This window comes from Vombatus ursinus, unplaced genomic scaffold (assembly GCF_900497805.2).
Source record: "Vombatus ursinus unplaced genomic scaffold, bare-nosed wombat genome assembly UNPS02014926.1, whole genome shotgun sequence".
NCBI classification, from domain to species: Eukaryota; Metazoa; Chordata; class Mammalia; order Diprotodontia; family Vombatidae; genus Vombatus; species Vombatus ursinus.
In genome coordinates this window covers 5476244-5498032 of record NW_020954704.1, presented here as the reverse complement: position 1 = coordinate 5498032, position 21789 = coordinate 5476244, and the positions used below count along the sequence as shown (strand labels likewise).

The following is a 21789-nucleotide window of genomic DNA, read 5'->3' as shown; positions in this document are numbered from 1 at the left end:
AGTTTTAGCTCTGTATCTCCCTGCCTTCCCTTATTTGTTTTTGACTGAGTACCTGGATGGCAAGACCAAACATCTAATTTAATCTTCTACAGGGAGTAAAATCTTATGTAGCTGTCAGCTGTGAACACTTTTTGATGATGAGCAGCAAGTTTCAAAATGGCATACTTTATTATAACTCAGTGTCTCCTTACAGTGGAACACCATGAGTAAAATATAAGACCCCAAACAGAATGCACAAGATTCTTTAGAGACAAAAGGATTTTAGCAAATTTTGTTGTTCAGTCATTTTTCAGTATTGTCCTACTCTCTTAATGACCCCACTTGGGGTTTTCCTGGCAAAGATACTGGAGTGGTTTGCCCTTTCCTTCTCCAGCTCATTTTACAGATGCAGAAACTGAGGCAAATGTGGTTAAGGGACTTCCCCACAGTCACACAGCTATTAAATGTCTGAGCCCAGATTTGAACTCTGGAAGATTAGTCTCCTTTCTCCAGGCCCTGTACCACTTCACTGCCCTTTAAGCAAATAGCTGACTAAAAAAGGAAGAGAGAGTAAAGAGAGACAGCAAAGTGATTTCAGTTTTCTTTTCAAGCATGAATCTATATTTTTGTTCAAGTTATGAATAAGGACAAAACTCGGAGTTATCTAGAATGTTCAATTCTTTATAAGCAAGAGAATAATTCATGAGTCTGGCTTAGAACTGAGAAAAACAGCACATGAAATTATTAGTATGACAATCCTTTCCACTGAAACTAGAAGCATCACAGTACACATCAGCACCCCTACAATGTATCAGAATATATATAGGAAATAACAGCATTAACTAATCCTGTCCACTCCATCCCTCCTTCAGATCTAAAGAAGGTTCAAATTCAGCAGAGGATGGGGAAAAAACAAACCAAAAAAACCCTGCTACTATGATTCACTTAACTAAATAGGAGAAGCAAACTCCCTAGCATTTGCACAGGTGTTATAGCCAAAGTGGAGAAGGCAAAAGGAGGAATAAGTAAAGTATTAGATTCATCTAAAACTCATTTAGCTCATTACAATTATTAACAAAGATCCAGTTGAACACTAAAATCTACAGTGAATAAAATAGTGCATGAAGATCGGCTCTATTTAAGCTCCACTATTCCATTTAAGAGTAAAATTCTCACAATATTCACTCTATTTGTCAAACACTAGTATGCTCACACCCAAGACTTCACTATCAAACATAACTGCAACACCTTCTAGACCAAAACTGCTGTCACGATCCTGTCTGACAACAAGCTCCGGTCTTCCACCTCCACTTCTTCACTACTACTAATCTTCACCATATCTCCTTAATCTCTACGCATCATTATCTCAGTTGATCCCCTTCATTCTGATTTCATTTGCAACTCTGGATAGCCTGGAATCTACGGTCAGACATAGCTGAAGTATTCAGCAACACTTTAAAACTCTTCAAATTCATTTTCTACTCCCTAACTCTAAGAAAATCTCATCCCCCAATTTCTTTTTTTGCTTTTTTTTTTTTGGTGAGGCAATCGGGGTTAAGTGACTTGTCCAGGGTCACATAGCTAGTGTCAAGTGTCTGAGGCTGGATTTGAACTCAGGTCCTCCTGACTCCAAGGTCACAGCTCTATTCACTGCGCCACCTAGCTGCCCCACATCCCCCACTTTCATTCGAGGCCTAACAACTGCTGTAGAAAGTCAGAAACCTCCACTGATTAGGGATACACCTTCAACCACCCCGTTTTCTACTTTCAAGTCCAACCCTCCACCCCACACTACTACTTTAGAGAAGACTCACAATTCAACTTCAGTACCTTTGTCTCCTCTCTAAGTCAAAACTTCTCACCTATCTACTCTTCTGTTCCTTGTCTAAAAGGCACAGCTGGTTCTCCTACTTGGAAATGTTAAACCCTCTGCCATGGCCCTTGATCTCATTCCCTCCAAAATTCATAACTTCAATTCCAAATATGTTCAATTCTCAAGGGGAAAAAAAAAGCCTGACCTCAACCCTTTTATTATTTCCTTCTCTTTATTCTCTTCCATTTTGAAATTTCCTTTAAAAATTGGCCACATTTTCTCACCATCAACTCATTCTATTACCTATGGCAATAAAGCTTTGAGTACCATCATTTTACTAAAACTCTTCTCCCCATATTCCCAATGTCTTAATCATATTGTATTTATGTGACCTTTTTCAGTCATCCTCCTTGATCTTTCTGCAGCATGACACTGATGACCACCCCTCTCCCCTCCTGGCTTCAGAGACATAATCATCTTGGTTTTTCTTCTGTCTCTTTGATGGTTTTTTTTTTTTGTTTGTTTCTTTTTGGTGAGGCAATCAGGGTGAGGAGACTTGCCCAGGGTCACACAGCTAGTACGTGTCAAGTGTCTGAGGCCAGATTTGAACTTTAATGGTTTGTATGCTAGAACCTCATCTTCTTCTCAGCCTTGTAAGGTGGGTGGGTATTCCCCAAGGCTGTTCTCAGCCTCTGGTTACTCCCTTGCCAAAGTACCATGGCTTCAACTCTCACCTATACTTGAAGGTGTATTTGTATCTCCATTCATGACTTGTCTCCTTAAGTACTTCAAGGACAAGTCCTATCCTCTGCCTTTGGGGGGGGGGGCGTCCTCCTCCACCACTCCCTAAAGTCCACTGACAACTTAAATTCAACACATCCATAATGAGGCTGATTATCTTTCCCTCAAAACTTGAAACTGAGTTCACTACTTCTCATGTTTGAAACCTTGCTATTATCTTCAATTCTTCCCTTTCTCTAACTTGTCAAAACCAATTACTAATTATTATTTACTTCACCTTCACAGTATTTCTTACATCTATCCTGTTCCTTTCTATCCTTTCAAGATCACCACCCTAGGAAAGGCCCTCCTTATGACAGGCTTAGACCAATGGCATCAAACTCAAATGAAAACAGGCAGCATATTGATTTAGAAAATAACAACAAATTAAGATTTGTAATAGGTTGTATTGTATTTTTATTTATTTTGTCTAACTTATGAATTTTGGAGGAAATGAGATCAAGAGCCATGGCAGAGGGTTTAATGTTTCCAAGTAGGAGATCCAGCTGTTCTTTTAGACAAGGAACATTTCCCAACTACATCTTCATCTGGTTCAAACCACAACCAGGAGTAGCCCACAGAGTTCGACACCTCTGGCTTAGACTATCTGAAAAATGTAAAAAGTTTTCCTGCCCCTCAAATAGAAACTATCTACTAAGAAGAGTTAGCAGGTCAAGTGCTCCACAATCAAGACAAACTTTAACCTTTCATCCTTTTCTCTCATCCTTTGTCTCTTTCATAAATCCTACTTTGATCCTCTTCTTAAGTTGGTAATAAACTCCTCTTCCCCACAGACCTCACACATTTCTCTGTACCTCTTATAAATGTAATGTAAGTATTATATTATAGTAACATGTGTGTCACCCCTTACTCTCTTTGGCTCTATGACAACAGGCTCTTTATCTGATCTACAATGTATTTTTCCTTGCACAGTGATCTGTAGATGTCAAGGAGGTAATGTTTCCTGAAATGAACTGAATGTCTTCCTTGGGGAAACCAATCTTTGATTCAAGTAAAAAAAAAGTAGTGACCTATTATTTGACCTATTAGCCATAACTTGAGGTAATGTTTTGGGGCAAATAATAAAATTATTATCTACTCAATCAAAAAAAAAAACAAAACCAAACAGGTCTCTAAAACATAAATCAAGGGGACTACTCAATCAATGGTAGCTCCTTAATTTTATCATTGGAATATAACTGATTTAAAAGAAAGATATGATTCTATTCAAGTAAAATACAGCTGGGCCAAGAAATGGTGGCATAATAGGAGGGTAATATGCAACAAGATCACGCAACTCAAGTTTCTTTACCTATAAAATAAAAGTTCAGCTTGATGGCCTTTGAGGTCTCTTGTAGCTTGAAATCTTGATCCTATGAACTTTTTACTATGATTCTGTGGCTACAAAGTCTTCTATCTCTAATTTGGTTTTCCAAAGAGTCTTTTAGTAGACTGGCTGCCTTGGCATTCATACTATTCATCAGAAATTTTTAAATTTGGACTCAATCAAAAGAGGGACTGACTTTTACAAATAACTAGCACTAGTTATCTTGACAGAGAATCTCTCACTTAAAATTTTAAAATTGGTAAGTCTGGTTTCTAAGTCAATTACCTCTAAATCTGGTTAGTATAAACCAATTTTAGAGGCAGCTTGGCTCAGTGGATTAGAGTACTGGATGTAGAGTCAAGACCTGAGTTTAAATCCAGTTTCTGGGACTGGATTTGTGATCTTTGTGATCCTGGGCGAGTCACTTAACCTCTATCTCAGTTTCCTCCACTGTATAACAGAGGTTATTGTTAGCATCTACCTCAGAGTTGTCAATGAGATATATGTAAAAGCAGTTAGCACGGTGCCTGGCACATAGTAGGTGCTATATAAATACTTATTCTCTTTCCCTCCCCAATTCTCCAGAGCTTGATCATTTCCAGGTAGATTAAGTTTCTGACTGAAGAGCTATGGACCAGACACTGGACCTTAGGTAACCATCTCCAAGATACACATATCTGTTGTTCAGTTTGAGCAGGCAGCAGAACTATGTTGTGAAACCATCTTTTAGCTACAATAAACCAAACATACTAAATAGTTTACTATGGTGAACTAGTATTTACTGTTGCATTAATTTTATAAAAAGAGTTTGTAATACATAAACACTACTAACCCAGAATGGAACACTGAATTTTATAGCTTGGACTTCAGAATATATGACTATGCTTTCAGATTCTATTTTGTAAAAAAGCTTTCGGTCAAATTGGTTCACTCAGTAATATTCCTGATGTCTAACAAGGTAGGCATAGTTCATATGAAAAAGATCTGAAATTTTTAGTGAATTACAAATGCAAAATCAATCAACAATATCATATGGCAACCATAAAATCTAAAGTGATCTTTGCAGTATATTAAAAGAAGGTTAATGTCCAAGATAATCGAAATAATAGTTCTGGTACACTCTGACTTGGTCAGACTAATTCCCTCTCAAAGAAACTGCCCCTATCAGAAAGCTTTAGTTTTCCTAAATCGTCCTCTGTTAAACATCTCATAGCCAAGAAAGGCACAAGCGTGAGGGGACACTATCCTCTCAGACACAGCAGACAGACCCAATAGTGGCATCCTACCTATCACTCAAAGGACTCAAATTTCCAATCTCCAAAGTCTCTCTTGGAATGGTTTATTATATAAAATCTAAGATTGGCCATACTGTAGATGATATGACTGATGGGAAAGCTAAACCAATCTAGAGGAAGGATGAAAAAGTAGACTGAATGTTATTCTTGGAGTCAAAAAGACTTAGCTGTGTAACTATGGGCAAATAAACAACTAAGCCTCAGCTTCCTCATCTGTAAAAATGAGATGATACTACTGATAGTACCTCCTTCACTTGGTAATTGTGAAGCTCAAATGAGAGATATACAAAGTGCTTTGCAAATTTTAAAAAACTACAGAAAATATCAGTTATTATTCTAAATCAGTCAGTTTCTATCTTAAAGATTTAGCAGTACTGCTAAAGAATTAGTCTGTTCTTACTCTCTGAATTGCTGAAGCCTACAGTTCAGGTTCATCTGCCTCTGGAAACCATAGACAAGGGCCCATAGAGTGGCTTGGATCTTATTTCAATCATGTGGACGTATGCAGTTAAAGGTAGTACTTGTCCCCAGTTTAACCTTCATAAAGAGTTGCCACATCCGCTGCCACTTTATTGTAGATATCACATCAATTGAAAAAAAAAAAAAGAGGTGGCATTCAGGTAAGCATGTGCTTAACTGATCAGGCATGAGATATAAAGTTTGACAGTCTGATCCAGAAAAAGCTTGAAATCTAGCTGGAGATACAGAATATGTATGAGAACAAACAAAAATATTTGATAACAAGCTAAATGCTCAATGATCAGTGATATTTCAAGGTTTAAGAGGATCAAGTGGTTACTGAGGCCAGGAAGAATTCACATAAAGGTTGAGCCTGAAAGGAAAAGTAGATTTATACAACCAGAGAGAGTAGGTGTTCATATACAAATCACACGTTCAGGTACAACGAGCTGACCAATTTGGCAAGAATAGAGTTAACACAGAAAAAAGAGGGAGAAGAAATACAGAAATAAGATGATGTCTTACTATAGAGGGCCTTGAATGCCAATCTGACTTTCAGGTTTTGGGCAATGGAGTAAATGAAAGCTTTTGAGCAGTTTAATATCACGCATAAACAGTGTTTTAGGTATATATTTATGTAGCAGTATGTAGGCTGGATAAATGTGGGTAGAGAAACGAAGTATCAACACTAGTTAGGAAACTATGATCAGTCCTAGACTAGGCTATTGACAGTGCAGATAGAAAGAAAAGGGCAGAGTCAAAGGACATTGCAAAGGAAGAACTGAAGAGTGCCTGAATTGTGGTTGGGCAGGGGTTGGAAGTAAACAAGAAATCAAAGACAATTCTAAGATTCTGGGCTTTAGTGACCATAAGAATGATTACCTAAGGATGCCTCAAGAGGGAGCTGGTTTTAAGGCTAAATTCAGTTTTAAAATATTGAGTTTAAAGTGATGCAATTGAAGATATCCAGGAGGTAGTTACAGATTCTGTCCTGAAACTAAGAAGATGGGTCAGGGCTGGAGACATCGTTGTGACAGCACTTTTCATATATGTTATAGCATTTAATATCCTCAACAATCTGGTTCCAATTGACCTTTCCATGCTATTTATACTTTATTACATTGATTATACTATTACTCCACCTTATGTCCTAACCAAACTGACATTCTAGAATTTTGGAATCCATAGTTTCTTTAGAGGTTTGATTCCACTGCCCCTTCCAAAGCCTTTCCTGATATCCTATTTAAATCATCTTGCATTTATCTCTGTACATCTTGTATACTCCTAGTAGAAAGTAAGCCCTTTGAAGGTTGGAACTGTTTTGTTTTTGTCTTTGTTCAGCCCCATCGCTTAGCACATACATAGTAGGCACCTAACAAATGTGTTGAATCTAACTGAATTTCATCTCCATAAAAACCCTGACAGATAAACAGTGCAAATATTATCCTTAAGGTAGACTTTGACCTGGTCACCACAAGTCATGTGAAAGGGCAATAAGAATTTTAGTGAGGTGAAATGGGCAGGCATGTGATATTCTATTTAATGCAGAACACAATCTTTTAATGTCCTCCCCCCCCCTTTAAGGAAATCAGGATTTAATAAAACATAAAAAGAAACTAGTCACAAAACTCTCTATACCACTCATTTGGCATGTATGCTACCATTAATGTTATTTATCTTTTTACACATTCACGTATAATATACATGTAACATATCTATATATCTATATATCTATATATATATATACACACCCATACCTTTCGCATATTATAAACCCTCTGAAGGGCTCATGTCATATATCTTTATGTCCCCAAAGTCCATTACAAAACCCTACTCCTGACATTACATATTCAGATGTTTATTGACTATTTAAAATTTTTCTTTTCCTATTTTTTTTGTTCTTTTAAGTTTTTTTATACCAATCATCTCCCTCTATACACTCCACTGAAACCTATAGCCTTATGACAACAAAAAAAAAATAATAAACTGACTATACTTGACATATGTGGCACATTTTACATCTATAGTTCCTACTTCTCTACTAAGAGGAAGTATTTCATTATCTGTTCCCCTGGACCAAGACTGGATAATGATTATTTTAAAAATACAACACTGTATACAGACTTAAGAATGCTTGTTATAGGAAGCTTGCAGAGCCAAAACTGTGACTTCCTGTCTCAGTCTCATAAGAAAATTGGAATCTGTCTTGACTGGACAAAGCCCTGTTTTCCAACATGACTCTGGAGCCAGGAGTGGTGGTGCATGCCTTTTATACCTGACACTAGGGAAGGCTAAGGCTGGTGGATCCTTTGAGTTAGGGAGTTCTGAGCTGCAACAGAGCTAACACTGATGCAGTATCTGTACTGTGTCTAGTGCTAATACGGTGAGTACTTAGGAGGGGAGGGCCAGGTTTCTTAAAGAGGGGAGGACTAGTCTAGGTTAGAAAAACAGAGCAAGGTTAAGCTTCCACACTTGTCAGCATTGGGATTGGGTCCATGAATGACTGCTGTACTTCCAGCCCAAACAAGATAGGAAGTCTCTCTGTCTCTGTCTTCCCTCCCGTTTTGTGTCCCCCCCACCCCCGCCTGGGATAATTAAATGACACAGCAATATTGTTAGAGTGAGTTTGGGCATGGATTATTGAAGGCTATTCTCTCCTTTATTCATACGAATGGGACTGCTGAAATATAGCTCTTTAGCTCCATAGCCAACTTCAACCAGAAGACCAAGATGGCAAAAAGTAGTCCCTTTAGTCCAGGTGCTGAGGGCTAACTTATGGGATAGCAGAAATATACTTCTATTTAAAAGACATATCAGACCATTCAGATCCTCACCAAATAAGTAGGATGCAATTTTAATGCTGATGAAGCCTTCACTTAATTGCCAATGAACAATAGCATTTTTTGAGGCAAAAACTATCTCTTTGGTCAGTAGCACATCAGAGTAAGATTTGTCAAAGACTAGTGAATATCCAAAGCCAAAATTCAATTGAGATTTGCTTTTATTACTACTGGTACCAGGTCCTTCTTGATTAGCAGAATTTGGGTCCTAGCTCCAAATTTACCAGAAGCACAATGCACATAAACAATAGTGAACTGGATTCAACAATAAACCTCAGATGAAAAACACGCTTTGCAAGAGGTCAAAATTTATGCTTACTATATGGGAAGTATATATGGTCCAAACTAGCTACCAATAGGAATTAACCTTCCAGCTGTGTAAGCCTCCCAGAATGATAATAACAATTACATATTCATCTCTATTAACACAGCCATATGGGACCAAAAAGTTTATCATCTTTGAATGGTTCCAGACTGTACAAACCTAATAACTACCTAATACATGTAGCCAAGGTATTTTTTCAGTAGCACAGAAATGTTACACAGCCTAGAAAAGTATAGAAATTATATATGTATGTATATGTGTGTATATATAGATATATAGATATAGATATAGATATAGATTTATAAAAAACTGAAGATGCTAAGGAGGTAAAATTTAACCATTCCAGTAGTAATTTCATCAGCACACATAACGACTGCTTTATTTTTCTTAAGCAAAAGGTGATCATTTTCAATAGGATCTGTTCCCAGTCGGAGAAACAAAGGACCAAAAGTATCTGGATTCTATATTTCAGGAACAGACTCTCTCTGTAAGCAGTCTCTGCCTAAGTCAAAGACCAACTCAATCAATGTAAATATCCATGTTGCCAGAAAGGAAGTACAGAGAAAAACTGCGCTGAAGTCCTAATAAATACTTAATAGTGTTATAACTGGGTAACTGTTTAAATTTAAATCAGGTAAATGTAAACATGGGTAAATGTTTTAAAAACTGGCTCTATGGTATATGTGTACATGACACACTTTAATATGCATTAATAACATTTTTTCCCATTGATTTTTAAAGTCTAGAAAAATCAACGAAACAACAAAAGAAGTCCTGATTTGTTGGGTTTGCTGATTTCTTGAGGTGTAAATACAAATAGTGACAATTTAGCTAGTTCGAGCTGGCTCTAGGCACACCCCTGGCTGTGATGCTTAATGCATATGTATGTAAGTTACTATTATCATAACCTTAATTTCATATTAAAGAACTACCACCGGTTATTCATACATTAAATAAAATAGTTTAGGAGTGATTATCTAGCTTAAAGGTACACTGCCTGAAACTGTCTTCAAATACTAAGAGATGGTGAACCATAAAATGAGAATTATTATAATTAGCATCATTAAATCCACTGAAAATTAGGGATATTCAAAATTAGGACAGACTCAGGGACATCTGGCCTAAGCTATTACAGCTATGCTGCCAGAAGTCTAGACAGAAAAGACCTTCTTTTACTGTCTTTCACTGTCACAATCCGAATTAACACAAACCAGATCAAGAATGAGTCACTTTCCTTTGCTTTAAATACATTAAAAGAAAAAAAAGGCATCAACAGGTAAGTCTGGAAGCCTGATAAATCTATTTGGCCTATTGGATTCACTGTACATATGGAACAATACCAAATGGAAAAAGGAGTGATGAGGTATATAACAACTTTGAATTCCCAAGCTTTTTTTTTTTAATCAAGTAGGACTAAGGGGTTCAGAGTTGCTAGTGTCAACTTCCTTTAATCACTTTTGCTGGGAAAATGCTGGTTGGATTTCAGAATTAAAGGGGTACCCAATAACTTCAGAACTAGGCTCATTGACGAGGTATGATTAATAGCAAGTAATTTCAATACTCCACGCTACAAACTACTAGCTATGGAACTAGGTTCTTTATTTTAATACAATGCAGCCAGAAATCATGTGAATTTTTTTACTTGAAGTAAAAAAAAAGTATAATGTGCTATATATACAGGAGGTCTAAAACAAAGAACAAAATCAAGATTAGTTATTAGGGCTCTCAGGAGGATTTTTTATGTGTAAAAAAATTATCTATATGAGAGACAAAAACAAAATTTGTAAAATCATACTTTGTGGCTCTCTATTAGGCCACTAGAGTTGTTTCCCTTTTGATATACCAACCTAAAGCTAGAAATATTATAACATAGCAATACTCAAAAGCTCATTTATATAGTACTTTGAAATTTACAAAGTTTATATTTAAACTTTAAAGTTTACAGATATACAAGAGGGAGATGCACCAATTATCAATGACTCAGACTGATATGACAGCCCTTTGTACACATGCACTTTGACTGAGGGTGGGTCTGTCACCAGCTGTTCAGATTCTGTGGTCTGTGACTGTGCCACACCCAGAAATGCTGTTGTTTAAGATAAATACCTTTGCTTCAGGGCCATTAAATCAAGTCTACAATAGATAAATCTAACTTAGAAAATTCTGGTTCTGTGACAACAGGTATTCACATGGCCTATTTACTTAATTCTTCTGATAAAGGTCAGCCCTAAACCATTATTTAGTGCCATGGAAGACTGACCACACTTTAGGGCATCCAGCATTCTGATGTACTGAAGTACCAGTGTGAGTATAAAAAATGTCACGTATTTCCATGGACATCCTAGACATTCAAATCCAAACCGGATCTGGATTAAAGTGCTATCACCAGACTTCTATCTAAAGAAAGCTATTCAAGTTACTCCTTACAAGCAAAGGTTTTCATCAAGAAATGCTTGTCTTAGGATTTCTGGACCACCAAGATGCAGGTCTTCTTTCCAAGGTCATTCACTCTATTGAACTATTATGATCCATTTAACTACTTATATTCTATATTGAAGATAAAACTGTCTGTGAAAACAGATGTTTCTCCCCAGAATTCCAAAGACTCATCCTTGCCCACAACCTCTTGTTTTGCTTTCAAATATGGAATCAGCTGGTAATTGCCTCTCCAAGGAAAAACTAATTTTTGGAAGGCCAATCCAGTTTATGAGGACAAAAGTTTTCCTTTATGTGTCTTTCCACAAAGCTTAGCAGGCTGTTCACACTCTGTAGAGATTAGGTCTGAAAAAAAATTACTGGAACTAGGTTCACAGATGGTTCTGAAAATTTTCATTTGTAGGCACTACTTACTATTTTCTGACAAAGAATATTCATCAACCACTAGCACAGTTATGAGTTTTGCCATTTTGCGCCCATCACTAGGGTCTGGGAGGGAGAAAGAGAGAGAGAGAGAGAGAGAGAGAGAGAGAGAGAGAGAGAGTGTGTGTGTGTGTGTATGTATGTATGTGTGTAAATATACTCAAAACAAGATGGAGGCCCATTTTACGTAATATTTTTATAATAAAATAATTTTTCTAATTTTGTTTCAGCCATACAAAATTCCTGGTACTTAATAAATAATAAAGTATTACCCAACTGAGTATTTCATAAACAGACCCATTAATTCCCATATAGTTTGGTAGTGGTAAATGGGAAAAGGAGGGTCAGGGAGTCTATGTGGTCTTTTGCTCCAAGTGAAGCAAGAATCAGAAAACGTTTGAGAATTATGGTACTATTGCTTGCCTTCTCAGGGAGGGGAAAGGGGCAGGAGGGAGAAAATTTGGAACTCACAATTTTAAAAGAACAAATGTTAAAAACTGTTTTTACATGTAATTAGAAAAAAATACATTAAAAATTTTTTTAAATGGTGACAAACAAGGGCAACTGTTTTATACTTAAAAGGTACCATAGACAATAAAATAATATCCATCCTTAATATATATGCACCAAAAAAAAAAAAAGAAAGAAAAAAGAAGAGAAGGAAGAATTATGGTAGGTACTAGATTACCTTTGGATGCTCTCTCTTTCTAGGCAGATAAGATTCATTATGTCTGAAAGGGAACCGAACTAGGGGCAGCCTACTAGCTTTCTCAATAAACTCACCTTCTCTCCTTGGAGTGACGGGACAGAGTCCCGCAAACTGTGAAAGCTGTCTTTGATGTGGTCCCTGCGCTTCCGCTCCAGTGCATTATGATGCGCTCGTTTGTCAGCCTGAAAGAGAAAAGGAGAAAGAGCAAATCAGAAACCAACATTCCCAGTACACAGTATCAGAGGGTCCAGGTTTCAATCCAGAGGTGTATGCTGTCAGTGATCTCCCTGGCAACTGGACTGGGAAGCACTGGACTGAAGGGGGTAATTGAATGGGGAGGGATCTCCAGAACTAGACCCTGTTAAAGGCAGAAAAAACGGTGAGTAGCAGCAGGGTCTGTGACAGGAACATCCAAGGCAGTTCGACACATCTGGCTCATGCACAAGTAAAATAAGTTATTCATGGGAGCAAAACGTGATTCTCTTGGAACAAATCCTTTCCCCAAACTTACTGATGTGAGACAACAATCAGTGATTGGTAGTGACAAAATTCCAGGTAGATACATTAATAGAGTGCAATCATATCCACTAATGGAAGTTTCCCCTAACATATATGCCCAGGGAAGAAGTTACACATACTATGCTACTTTCTCAAAGAAGTCCATCACAGTAATTCTCTACTCTGCGCTTCCAAATGATAATATCCCTACTTGTGATCCTTCCAGTTTGTAACAAAAAAAAGAGACCTATGAAAAAACTCAACATGCATAAATCTGAGACTAGCTTGGAAAATAAAAAAGGACAAAGATTCCAACTCTATTTAGGCTTCCTGATTCTTAAAACCCATGGCAAGCATTTCCCCTTCAACAAAGCTTGTGCCAGAGAGACACAGTTCTTAGACGGCAAAGCTTTCAACCTTCAGATGCTTGGAATAAATCTCCCTAGGCACCTGTTGCAAAACACATTTACTTGGCAGGATCCAAATATCCACAAACTAGACTCTCTTTGCCTTAAACCACTCAGAATCATAAACAAGAACAATTAGCTGAAGAGGTATATAGGCTGTCAAAGCACTAGGCCTCAAAGGCTTCAAGGAGGAAAGTATAGGTTACTGTCTCAACCCAAGTGAAAAGGTTTAGTTAACCCTCATGATAGAATGCAAGTGCTACTATTGCTCTAAAGTGAGGATTTAAACCACATGTGGGTTGTAAAGAGTTAGGGGAAAAACTTTTGATTGAGAATTTACCCTTAGCATACCAATGATGTCATCATTATATAACTCCATGGGGGTGACCTAAAGAACAAATTTTTGTGTAAAAGGAAACAAGTAACAAACTTACATAGGGAGCATCAAAACTTTTTAAATGAGGCTGTAAAAATAAACAATAATTCAATTACGTACTGGAATGATGCACAACACTATACTAGGTCCTAAAAGATGTAATTTGCTGTAATCAGTAAGCCCTTGTTCTATATTGTGATGTGAAAACATAATTTTAGATAGGAGATGTAACAAGATTTGAACACACTTGATCGTTAAAGGAAAAAGGGTGGCTAACATAGAGGTGGCGGCTGTTATAACTTTAAGTTACATCCTGATTTCCAAACAGCATCCTATCTACTGCTTTAATTCTATTGAACACATGGTTCCCATCGTGGTTATGGACAGCGAACTGCCAGAGAACACAACTTTTCCTTTTCCAAGGCATGTGACTGGGCAGCTTCTAAAAAGCCAGTTACCTTGTTCACCGAATAATGAGTGCACTATCCTGAACCACAGCCATACCATAAAACAGCATGGAAAAACTGAAGAAAACCATTAGACAACCTTGCTTGCCAGACAAATTTAGGTCAATGAATTTTCATCTATTATACCACCTGAACACTTGACTGTACAGTCTGTGACTACTTTCTAATTGTAAAAATTAGGGGGATGAAATAACATGTAGCACACAAATTTAAGAATCCAGTCCAGTTCCCTCCCCACCACTGCCATTTACCTTTTCCTAGGACAAAGCTACAAAGCTTGGAAGAACACACTAACATAAAATATCTAAAGTGGCCAATACACTGACCATTCAGAATGTAACTGGCTCTCCAATATCCTCTATTCCATTGACATTATTATCTGCAAATTAAATATACACCTCTAGTCTCCAACAGTCCAAGATTCTGCTGCCTGTTAAGTTATCCTAACTCTTGGCCTTCTTTCTGTCTCAATGCTGTTCAACTTAAAGGGCTGTACATAGAAGCACCACCATGAAAATACAATTATAATCCATCCTGATCCTCCCTCTCTACCTCTCTGCAAAAGATTTCCCCCCCCTTTTTTTTGGGAGAGCCCTGCAAATATAAGTTAAAAATCAAGGTGGACCTGGTTTCACTAGGTCCTAAATTAGTTAGGTCGAGCTAAGCACAATTTAAGACCAAAATCACCCCCACAATGCACTATTCCCTTCCCATTCACTGAGCCCTGAAAAGACTGAAATGGACAACAAGCCTTTTGGTTGGAGAACTGTAAGTGAACTTGGCATTCAACCACCAGCAGAAATCTTGGCTTGTCATTTGGGGAGCAAGCCAAGTTTGAGAAGTTGGCTCAACAATGCAGGCAGCACAGTTTGCTGCCTGGTAGAAAGCCGGGGCTGGAGACTGTTGTTCTCAAAGCAGTGGATGGAATTACAAGAGCAGTTCCAGGTCCAATTTAACTAGCAGAAGAGAGGAAACAAAAAACAATCCCTGCTGCCATGTCTACCCCTGAGTTGCCACACCTATCAATGGCCAATCTGTGAAACTCTTAGAGATGAACAAGAAGAGGAAAATACATTGTACTAGCCCTACCTACACTTATCTAAGTTAGATTGGCAACACCGAGGACTGACTTAACTACACTCTTCAAGTCACAACCAAGGCAAATCTGTACTAAATAACAGAGCTCTCATCCATATTTCCAGGGGCTCTGGAGCATACATAAATCCCTTAGGCCGAGCAGACAACCGTGCTTGGCACAGATACATTCAATGTCAAATCAGGGCAGTCTGACAACACTGTCCCCCATTCATCAGAATGGTATGGCCAGCTGCCAGGATACTACTGTTCATCAACGCCTTGTTAAGTGCCTTCACAGATTGGCATTTCCTTTACTAAGAAGAAAACCTCACCTTGGTTAGTGATTACTGCCAGTGTACAGTATATGGGTTCCTCCCACAGGCATATGCACAAAATGTGTAAAGATGTATGCTCTGTACAAAGGAAGTCAAATTAGGATGACTCTGCTCTGTCCTGCACTGGGAAAGGTCTTTCATAAGGGTAAAGTGGTAATGAAAGTACCTTTCCAAAATCAGTCAGACAAACCCTATCTACAGGATGACAGGAAAATTCCTGGAGTGGCCAGTAAGCCCAGGGAAAAACTTACCAACATGTACCATACAGATAGCAGCTGCAGATCCTGCCTTTTCTTAAGTAAACTGGATTCATGGTGCCTGCCAAAGTAGCATTCCTTCAGGCCATCCCAGGCTTACAAAAATACTATGAGATACTGAAGAGTGGCCCACAGATGCTCAACAGGAACTCAGGCACAAAAGAGCTTCCAGCTTTGACTTCTCTGCCAAGGTCTTTATTCTTCCATTCAGTTCTCCTTCCACTGAACTTCCCACAGATGCAGCCAGAATAAAAATCTTCTACAATTTGTCCATCCATCCCTGACACTAACAAGTACATGTTAAGTTGTTAAATGTTGAAAGCAAATGCCACTTTTTTTTAGCCAAGTTGCTTAAGTTGCAGGAGAGTTCATATAGTCTGATGGATTCTGCTTAAAATTGGGGGAAATCTATTTAAATTATTTCCTTCCAACTTTCTGAATATAGACTCTATCCTTATTCAATGTTTTTTGTTAACCAGCATCCCTTTTTCCTGAAAAGGCCAAGCAAATGGCAGATAGTACAGAGAAAGAGCTCATCAGGCTGGTTCCCAAATAGTTAAGGAATTCTGTGAGTAGAATTCTTTCACAACTAATCCAGCTACACACATATCTCCTCCAAGTAAAGGGAAACAGATAGTTACCTTGCCTGACACAGGGTAGCAATCCATCACAACTCACTGATTTTTAAGAAATTTCTGAGTTTGAACCTTTATAGTTTATTACCACAACCATTAAGATAGTCTTGACTTTTTTTTTTAATCCATATCTCTGATTTCATCCATGTACATACTACACCAATGACATATGTGTCTGGAGCACTAAGAGGTTAAGTGACCTGCCCAGGAGTCACATAGTTTTTGTTGAATACTGGTCTCCCAACTCTAATTTAGCTCTTTTCCATCATCGTTACTATTTCACTATTAACTAAATTTCTTGCAAAAAGACTTTATGTCCTGGCCCTGTGACTCCACTGGGGCAGGGAATTCCCCTTGAGGAAATCTCCCCCAATTATACATATCTACAATTGTTCTGCAATTTATAGTATTAGAGACTCTGGGACACTGAGAGGTTAAGTGACTTGCCCAGGGTCATATAGCAAGTATGTAGCAGGTGGGCCTTGAGCCCAGTTTGTCCTGACTCCAAAGATAAGCTTTCTATCCTCTATCACACTGCTCCTGACATTAATAATGAATTAATCAGGGCTCAAAACTTATAAGAGAGCTAGGAGTTCCCGTCATTACTTGGAGAAGATACAATTGATATTACCTTACCTCAAAAACCAAGCATTACTCTACAGCCACTTGAAAGATTCAACCTGATCAACAGAAAATCCCAACCAACAATGGTGGTGGCCAGCAATGATAGAAATGTACCAAAGCCCTTGGAACAAAAATATTAATTCCAGTTTTCCACAGGTTTATTTGAGGAAATAACTTTTAAACTGACTCAGAATATCAAGGCAAGGCTACAACACTCACTAGTGCTTGCTGACCAAATTTCCAGCTTTCCTTTGAAAATTAATCCTTGGTGTTGAGGAATATGACTAGCACAAAGTGGCATCACATTATACGTCATTTATTAGAGAAAACATTTTTTTGAGCCTAGTAAACTTCTGGCCAGAACCCTGGAGTCCTATCCAAACTGGTCAATTATTCCAACACTGCAGCCATCTTATAGAAAATCACTTTTAAATAGGATTATAACAGCAAGGCACAGTTCCTTTATTAATAGTAATAAAGGTCTATTCAGGAACCAATGATGTTGGAATTTCAGCATTGTGGTTAACCACTTTAAAAGAGGCAGAGTACATATCATCTGTGCCATAAAACTCAATCCTTCTACTAAAATACAGTACTCTGCTACTCAAGTTCAAATCTGAAACACAGATCTCTCCTTTCTTTCTGAATACATTACAATTCTGTAAAGCAAATATACTGGAGAGGCTGACACACTTCACATCAGAAATGGAATTGCACAAACCTGTTTTAAAACTTCTAGAAGATACGCTGCAATTGCAGTATGCTGAGCTAGCATGAAGGACAATCTCTTAGAAATAGTCTCAGGTCTCACATACTTGTATTCAAAACTTAAACCCCTTCCTGTGGAATGCCATCAAAACAGAAAGAAAGCATAAAAACATTATGTGCAAAAGGAATTTATCTTCCTTCCATTATTTTTCAAAAGTTCACAGAATTAAAATAAAAGGAAAATCACATCACTTGAGATTTTTGCAACATGACAATTTTTGTTACAGGAAATATTGCTCAAATATTCTCCAAGTCATTCTTCTGGGTTACTCAGACTGTTTTCTCTAGTCAAACTTATTTTTTTTTCTACCAATGAAAGTCTTTTATCTTTTGCATGGCTCCCAGAGAATATTAAATTCAGTTTCACTTTCTCTTACAGTTAGCTTTATTTCCTACTTCATGTCAGTCTCATATCTCATGACACAGGATTTTTACACCTGTAAAACATAACATTCTCTAAATAATTTTTAAAACTCTTACAATATTGACCCAAATTATTCAATATTCTTTCCTGTTATTTCAGCTTGATTGTCCTTCAAAAGTTAAGGCCTAAAAATGGCTTCTTTATAACAAAAAATTTCTTTCAGTTTAACAAAAAAATTCCCAGGCCTCAGAGCACAAATTTCTTCATCATAGGAAGGGGAATTCTTATTCCTCTATCAGGTCCTGATAGTTGTTTGTGATACCGAAAAACATGCTTGTAATACACCTGCCTTTTCTCTATGCTGTTGTGATTACCTTGTGCAAGATGTCTGAAAGTCTCTCCAAGCCAAATTAAAAAGCCAAAAAGAAATAAAATCAAAGGGATAAACTCTAGACACCTTAACATTTAACCATAAATGTCCAGACAAAGCTCTGAGATTAGATGTTAAGGTGCAGAGAAGTACATTTTAATCATTTCACGGCCATTTAAAATCAATGCATAAATTATTTTAAAATTAAAAAGGTTTTTAAAAATCCAATTATCTCTCAACAAAGAGATCTGGTTTCTTGCTGAAAAACCATGACTAGTTGTTCTAAATAAGAGTCTGAAAAAGAAGCTCTTCAAGGACTCTTTCTCCCCTCTTACCACCCTTGATTTGGGGGCCATTTTCAAATCACATCGAGGGAATTTAGGAGAAAAGTGAAGTATTTTTTAAAATTTTGCTTAAAAAAAGTACAGTGTTAAAGTGGATATACTATTAAGAAGATTTACAACAAAAAATCCAAAATAAGGCTTCTTTCAGCCCATTAAAACAAATTATTTTTTAACAAACGACAATCAGAAACAGTTTTCAAGTCTAATAAAACAATTACATCCCAGGATTTCTGTTAATACTGTTTAAATTCTTCTGAAGCCCTAAATCTCTGGAAAAGATTCTGAATCCCAATTTGCTCTATTGAATCAAATCTAACTCAGCAAGAGTTTCTCTTTTCAAAATAATTAATATTCCTTATTGCTTCCAACTGCAAACTATCAGGAATTCTGTTGTGCTTCATTCCCCTTTCCCACTCTAATCTCCTTTTGTTTTATTACCCAAAAAAGTCTCTTCCCTCCACCCCCATTCAAATTCACTGAACACTTCCAGGTTCCCATCAATTTAAGATACACATCGACATCCACTGAACCAAATATTGAGTACATTAATACAGAAAACCAAAGAAATGATCTAACACATTTTCTTCTATCTTGGCATTCCTCTCTTCCACACCAACTCCAAAGCTTTTTCTCTTTACTTTCAAAACCTTCTTCAACCCATGGGCCTAGAGCAGTGACATTCTGCTACTGTTCCTGTATGTGCAACTTGTGGCTTTAATTTCTGCATTACATTCTTACATAATACTGTTAGGCTCTTTAAAGAATACAGTATTCATATGGCTCTTTACATTTCTGATGATCATATGTGCCTCCAGAGTAACAATGGTTTAAAAGCTATTTGCCTCCAAATATTCTCTTGGCTACTTTGCCTTCAAATAATGACGACTTAATTCAGAACTTTCTTCTTTCCTAAATCCAAACAGTATATAGATCCCTTGGACTTGATCCCTCAAGAATCAGATCCTTTCCTATGGACAAAGCTCCTCCCACTCACCTAGACTCAATGGAACCTAACACCTGAGAATCTAGAATGATTAAGTTTGCAACCCTTCTCCCCATCTAGAATCCCCGAGGTAGACCCCCACCTCACCTCCAGCATTTCACAGTGCAGTTTACCATCATAACATTGAAAGTAACAGAACTCTCTCTGACCCCGAAAAGGATTAGAACTGAACGGAAATGAAAATGAAATGGAGAGAAGGAGACGTACCGCAGATTGAAACCTCGGTTGCTCTTCCTGGAATAAGAGAGAAAAAAATAGAAAATATAGAAGTTATTTTTACGCTTCACATTCAAGAATAAGAAAGAAAATGCCGGCGGTGAAGGAAGCAGGGGATGGGGAGTAAGCCCGACCCTCCTCCCTTCCCCCCAGCCGGGATCCCCGTGCTAGGCTGGGGGGGTGGGGGGCGTGTGTCTTGTGCGCCGCCCCTTCTTCCAGGATCCAGCCCAGCCAGAGGGTACGCGCTGGGGGGAAGAGGTCCTGAATGACCCGTTCGTCAGCCCATGCCAAGGGCATTCTGGGCACCCTAACCCGCCCCAGACAGAAAAAGAACGAGGGATCTTGGACGTGGTTGGGGGGGGCGGGGGAAGGGTCCTGAGCACAGCCCCCGTTCCCTGGATCTGGACAATGAGTTGCGGAGTGTACCCCCATCCCGGCACCGGGGGGTCAGGGAGGGGGGTAGACTGGCCCCAGTGATGCTGCCCTCCCCCCCGCGGGGATAAGGTGAGGGGAGAGTTGGGGGTAAAGAAAGGCTCCCCAAGGCCACTCCTCCCCATCCGGACTCCAGAGGCCGCGGTGGCCGGGCAAGGGAGGGAAGTGCCCGGACCGAGACGGCGACGGCGGACCCGTCCAGAGAGAGGAAGGGCGAGGAGGAAGCGGCCCGGCCTCCGCACGCCTCCCCCGCCCTCCCACCCCGTCCAGTTCCGTCCGCTGGCCCCGACCCCCGAACAGACACGCACGGGAAGGAAGAAACCCCGAGACTCACGTCGCTCTCCACCTCGATGTCATCGTTATCGCTCATTTCCTACGGCCCAGGGAGCGGCCACTGCAGCGGCGGCTGGGAAAGGGGGAGGGGTGGAGGGGAGGGGAAGTCAGGGACAACAACAAGCCGGGCCGCACACGCTCGCTCGCTCGCTCGCTCGCTCACTCACTCACTCACTCACTCCCTCACTCACACACACATTCACACACACACTCACACACACACACATACACACACACACTCACACACAACAAGGCTAGAACCACCTCCTCACTGCAGCACCGGATCAACGGCGGCACGCACGCCCGGCCCCCCCGCCCACGTGACCGGCCTCCTCCGCGCAAGGGCCGCTGAGACTTGGAGTCCACTCTCCTTCAGCCGCCCAAGGACTGAAGGTCCAGGAAGAACTACAAATCCCGTTAGGCACGATCAACACTCAGAGCCGCTCCGGCATGTTGATGAGAACAAGAGCGCCTGCGTGTCCCGCGGAGGAGGAAGGGAGAAACGGCTACGTGAAGCCTTCTGGGAGCTGTAGTACTCGGCGTGGTGGGAGTGTGGAGCGAGTTGTCAGGAGGTTTTTCTCCCAGGGCAGCCGTAGAGGCTGCTGGGTAAGGGAGGACACGTGGAGGCTGCTGGAGCTCCGGGAGTGGAGTGGGGTGTCTGGGCACGCACTCTTCGCTGGGCAGCAGGCCTGCGGGAGAGGGTGGGGAAACCTCTCACGCATGCAGCGCGGCGCAAGAGCGTCCTAATTATCTTACGTCGCCGTGGTTTTATAATTTGACCTCTCTACTGACTCACCAGCCACGTGTTTTTGCTTCTAGGTGTAACCTACATTGGGGCTGCAGGGAGGAACTCCACGGAAGGGAGAACCCCCTGGTCCAGTGGGAGGTACAGCTTAT

The 21789-nt window shown here is 39.3% G+C and overlaps 1 protein-coding gene across 6 annotated transcripts in view; it reads right to left on the bottom strand.

Moving 5' to 3' along the window:
- MAX (MYC associated factor X) overlaps positions 1–21199 on the bottom strand; it is a 36267-nt gene extending 15068 nt beyond the window's left edge. For 2 of the 6 annotated variants that reach the window (XM_027843754.1, XM_027843755.1), the window contains exons 1-3: positions 20894–21199; positions 20119–20145; positions 12461–12568 (exon numbers count right to left, since the gene is read on the bottom strand). In XM_027843754.1, the coding sequence (XP_027699555.1) occupies positions 12461–12568; positions 20119–20145; positions 20894–20929 (171 nt within the window). In that variant the 5' untranslated portion in view covers positions 20930–21199. Of the gene's footprint in view, positions 1–12460; positions 12569–17783; positions 17853–19998; positions 20052–20118; positions 20146–20893 lie in introns of those variants that run through there. The other 4 variants (XM_027843757.1, XM_027843758.1, XM_027843759.1 and 1 more) reach the window with 3 other exon arrangements.
- Positions 21200–21789: the final 590 nt, after the last annotated feature.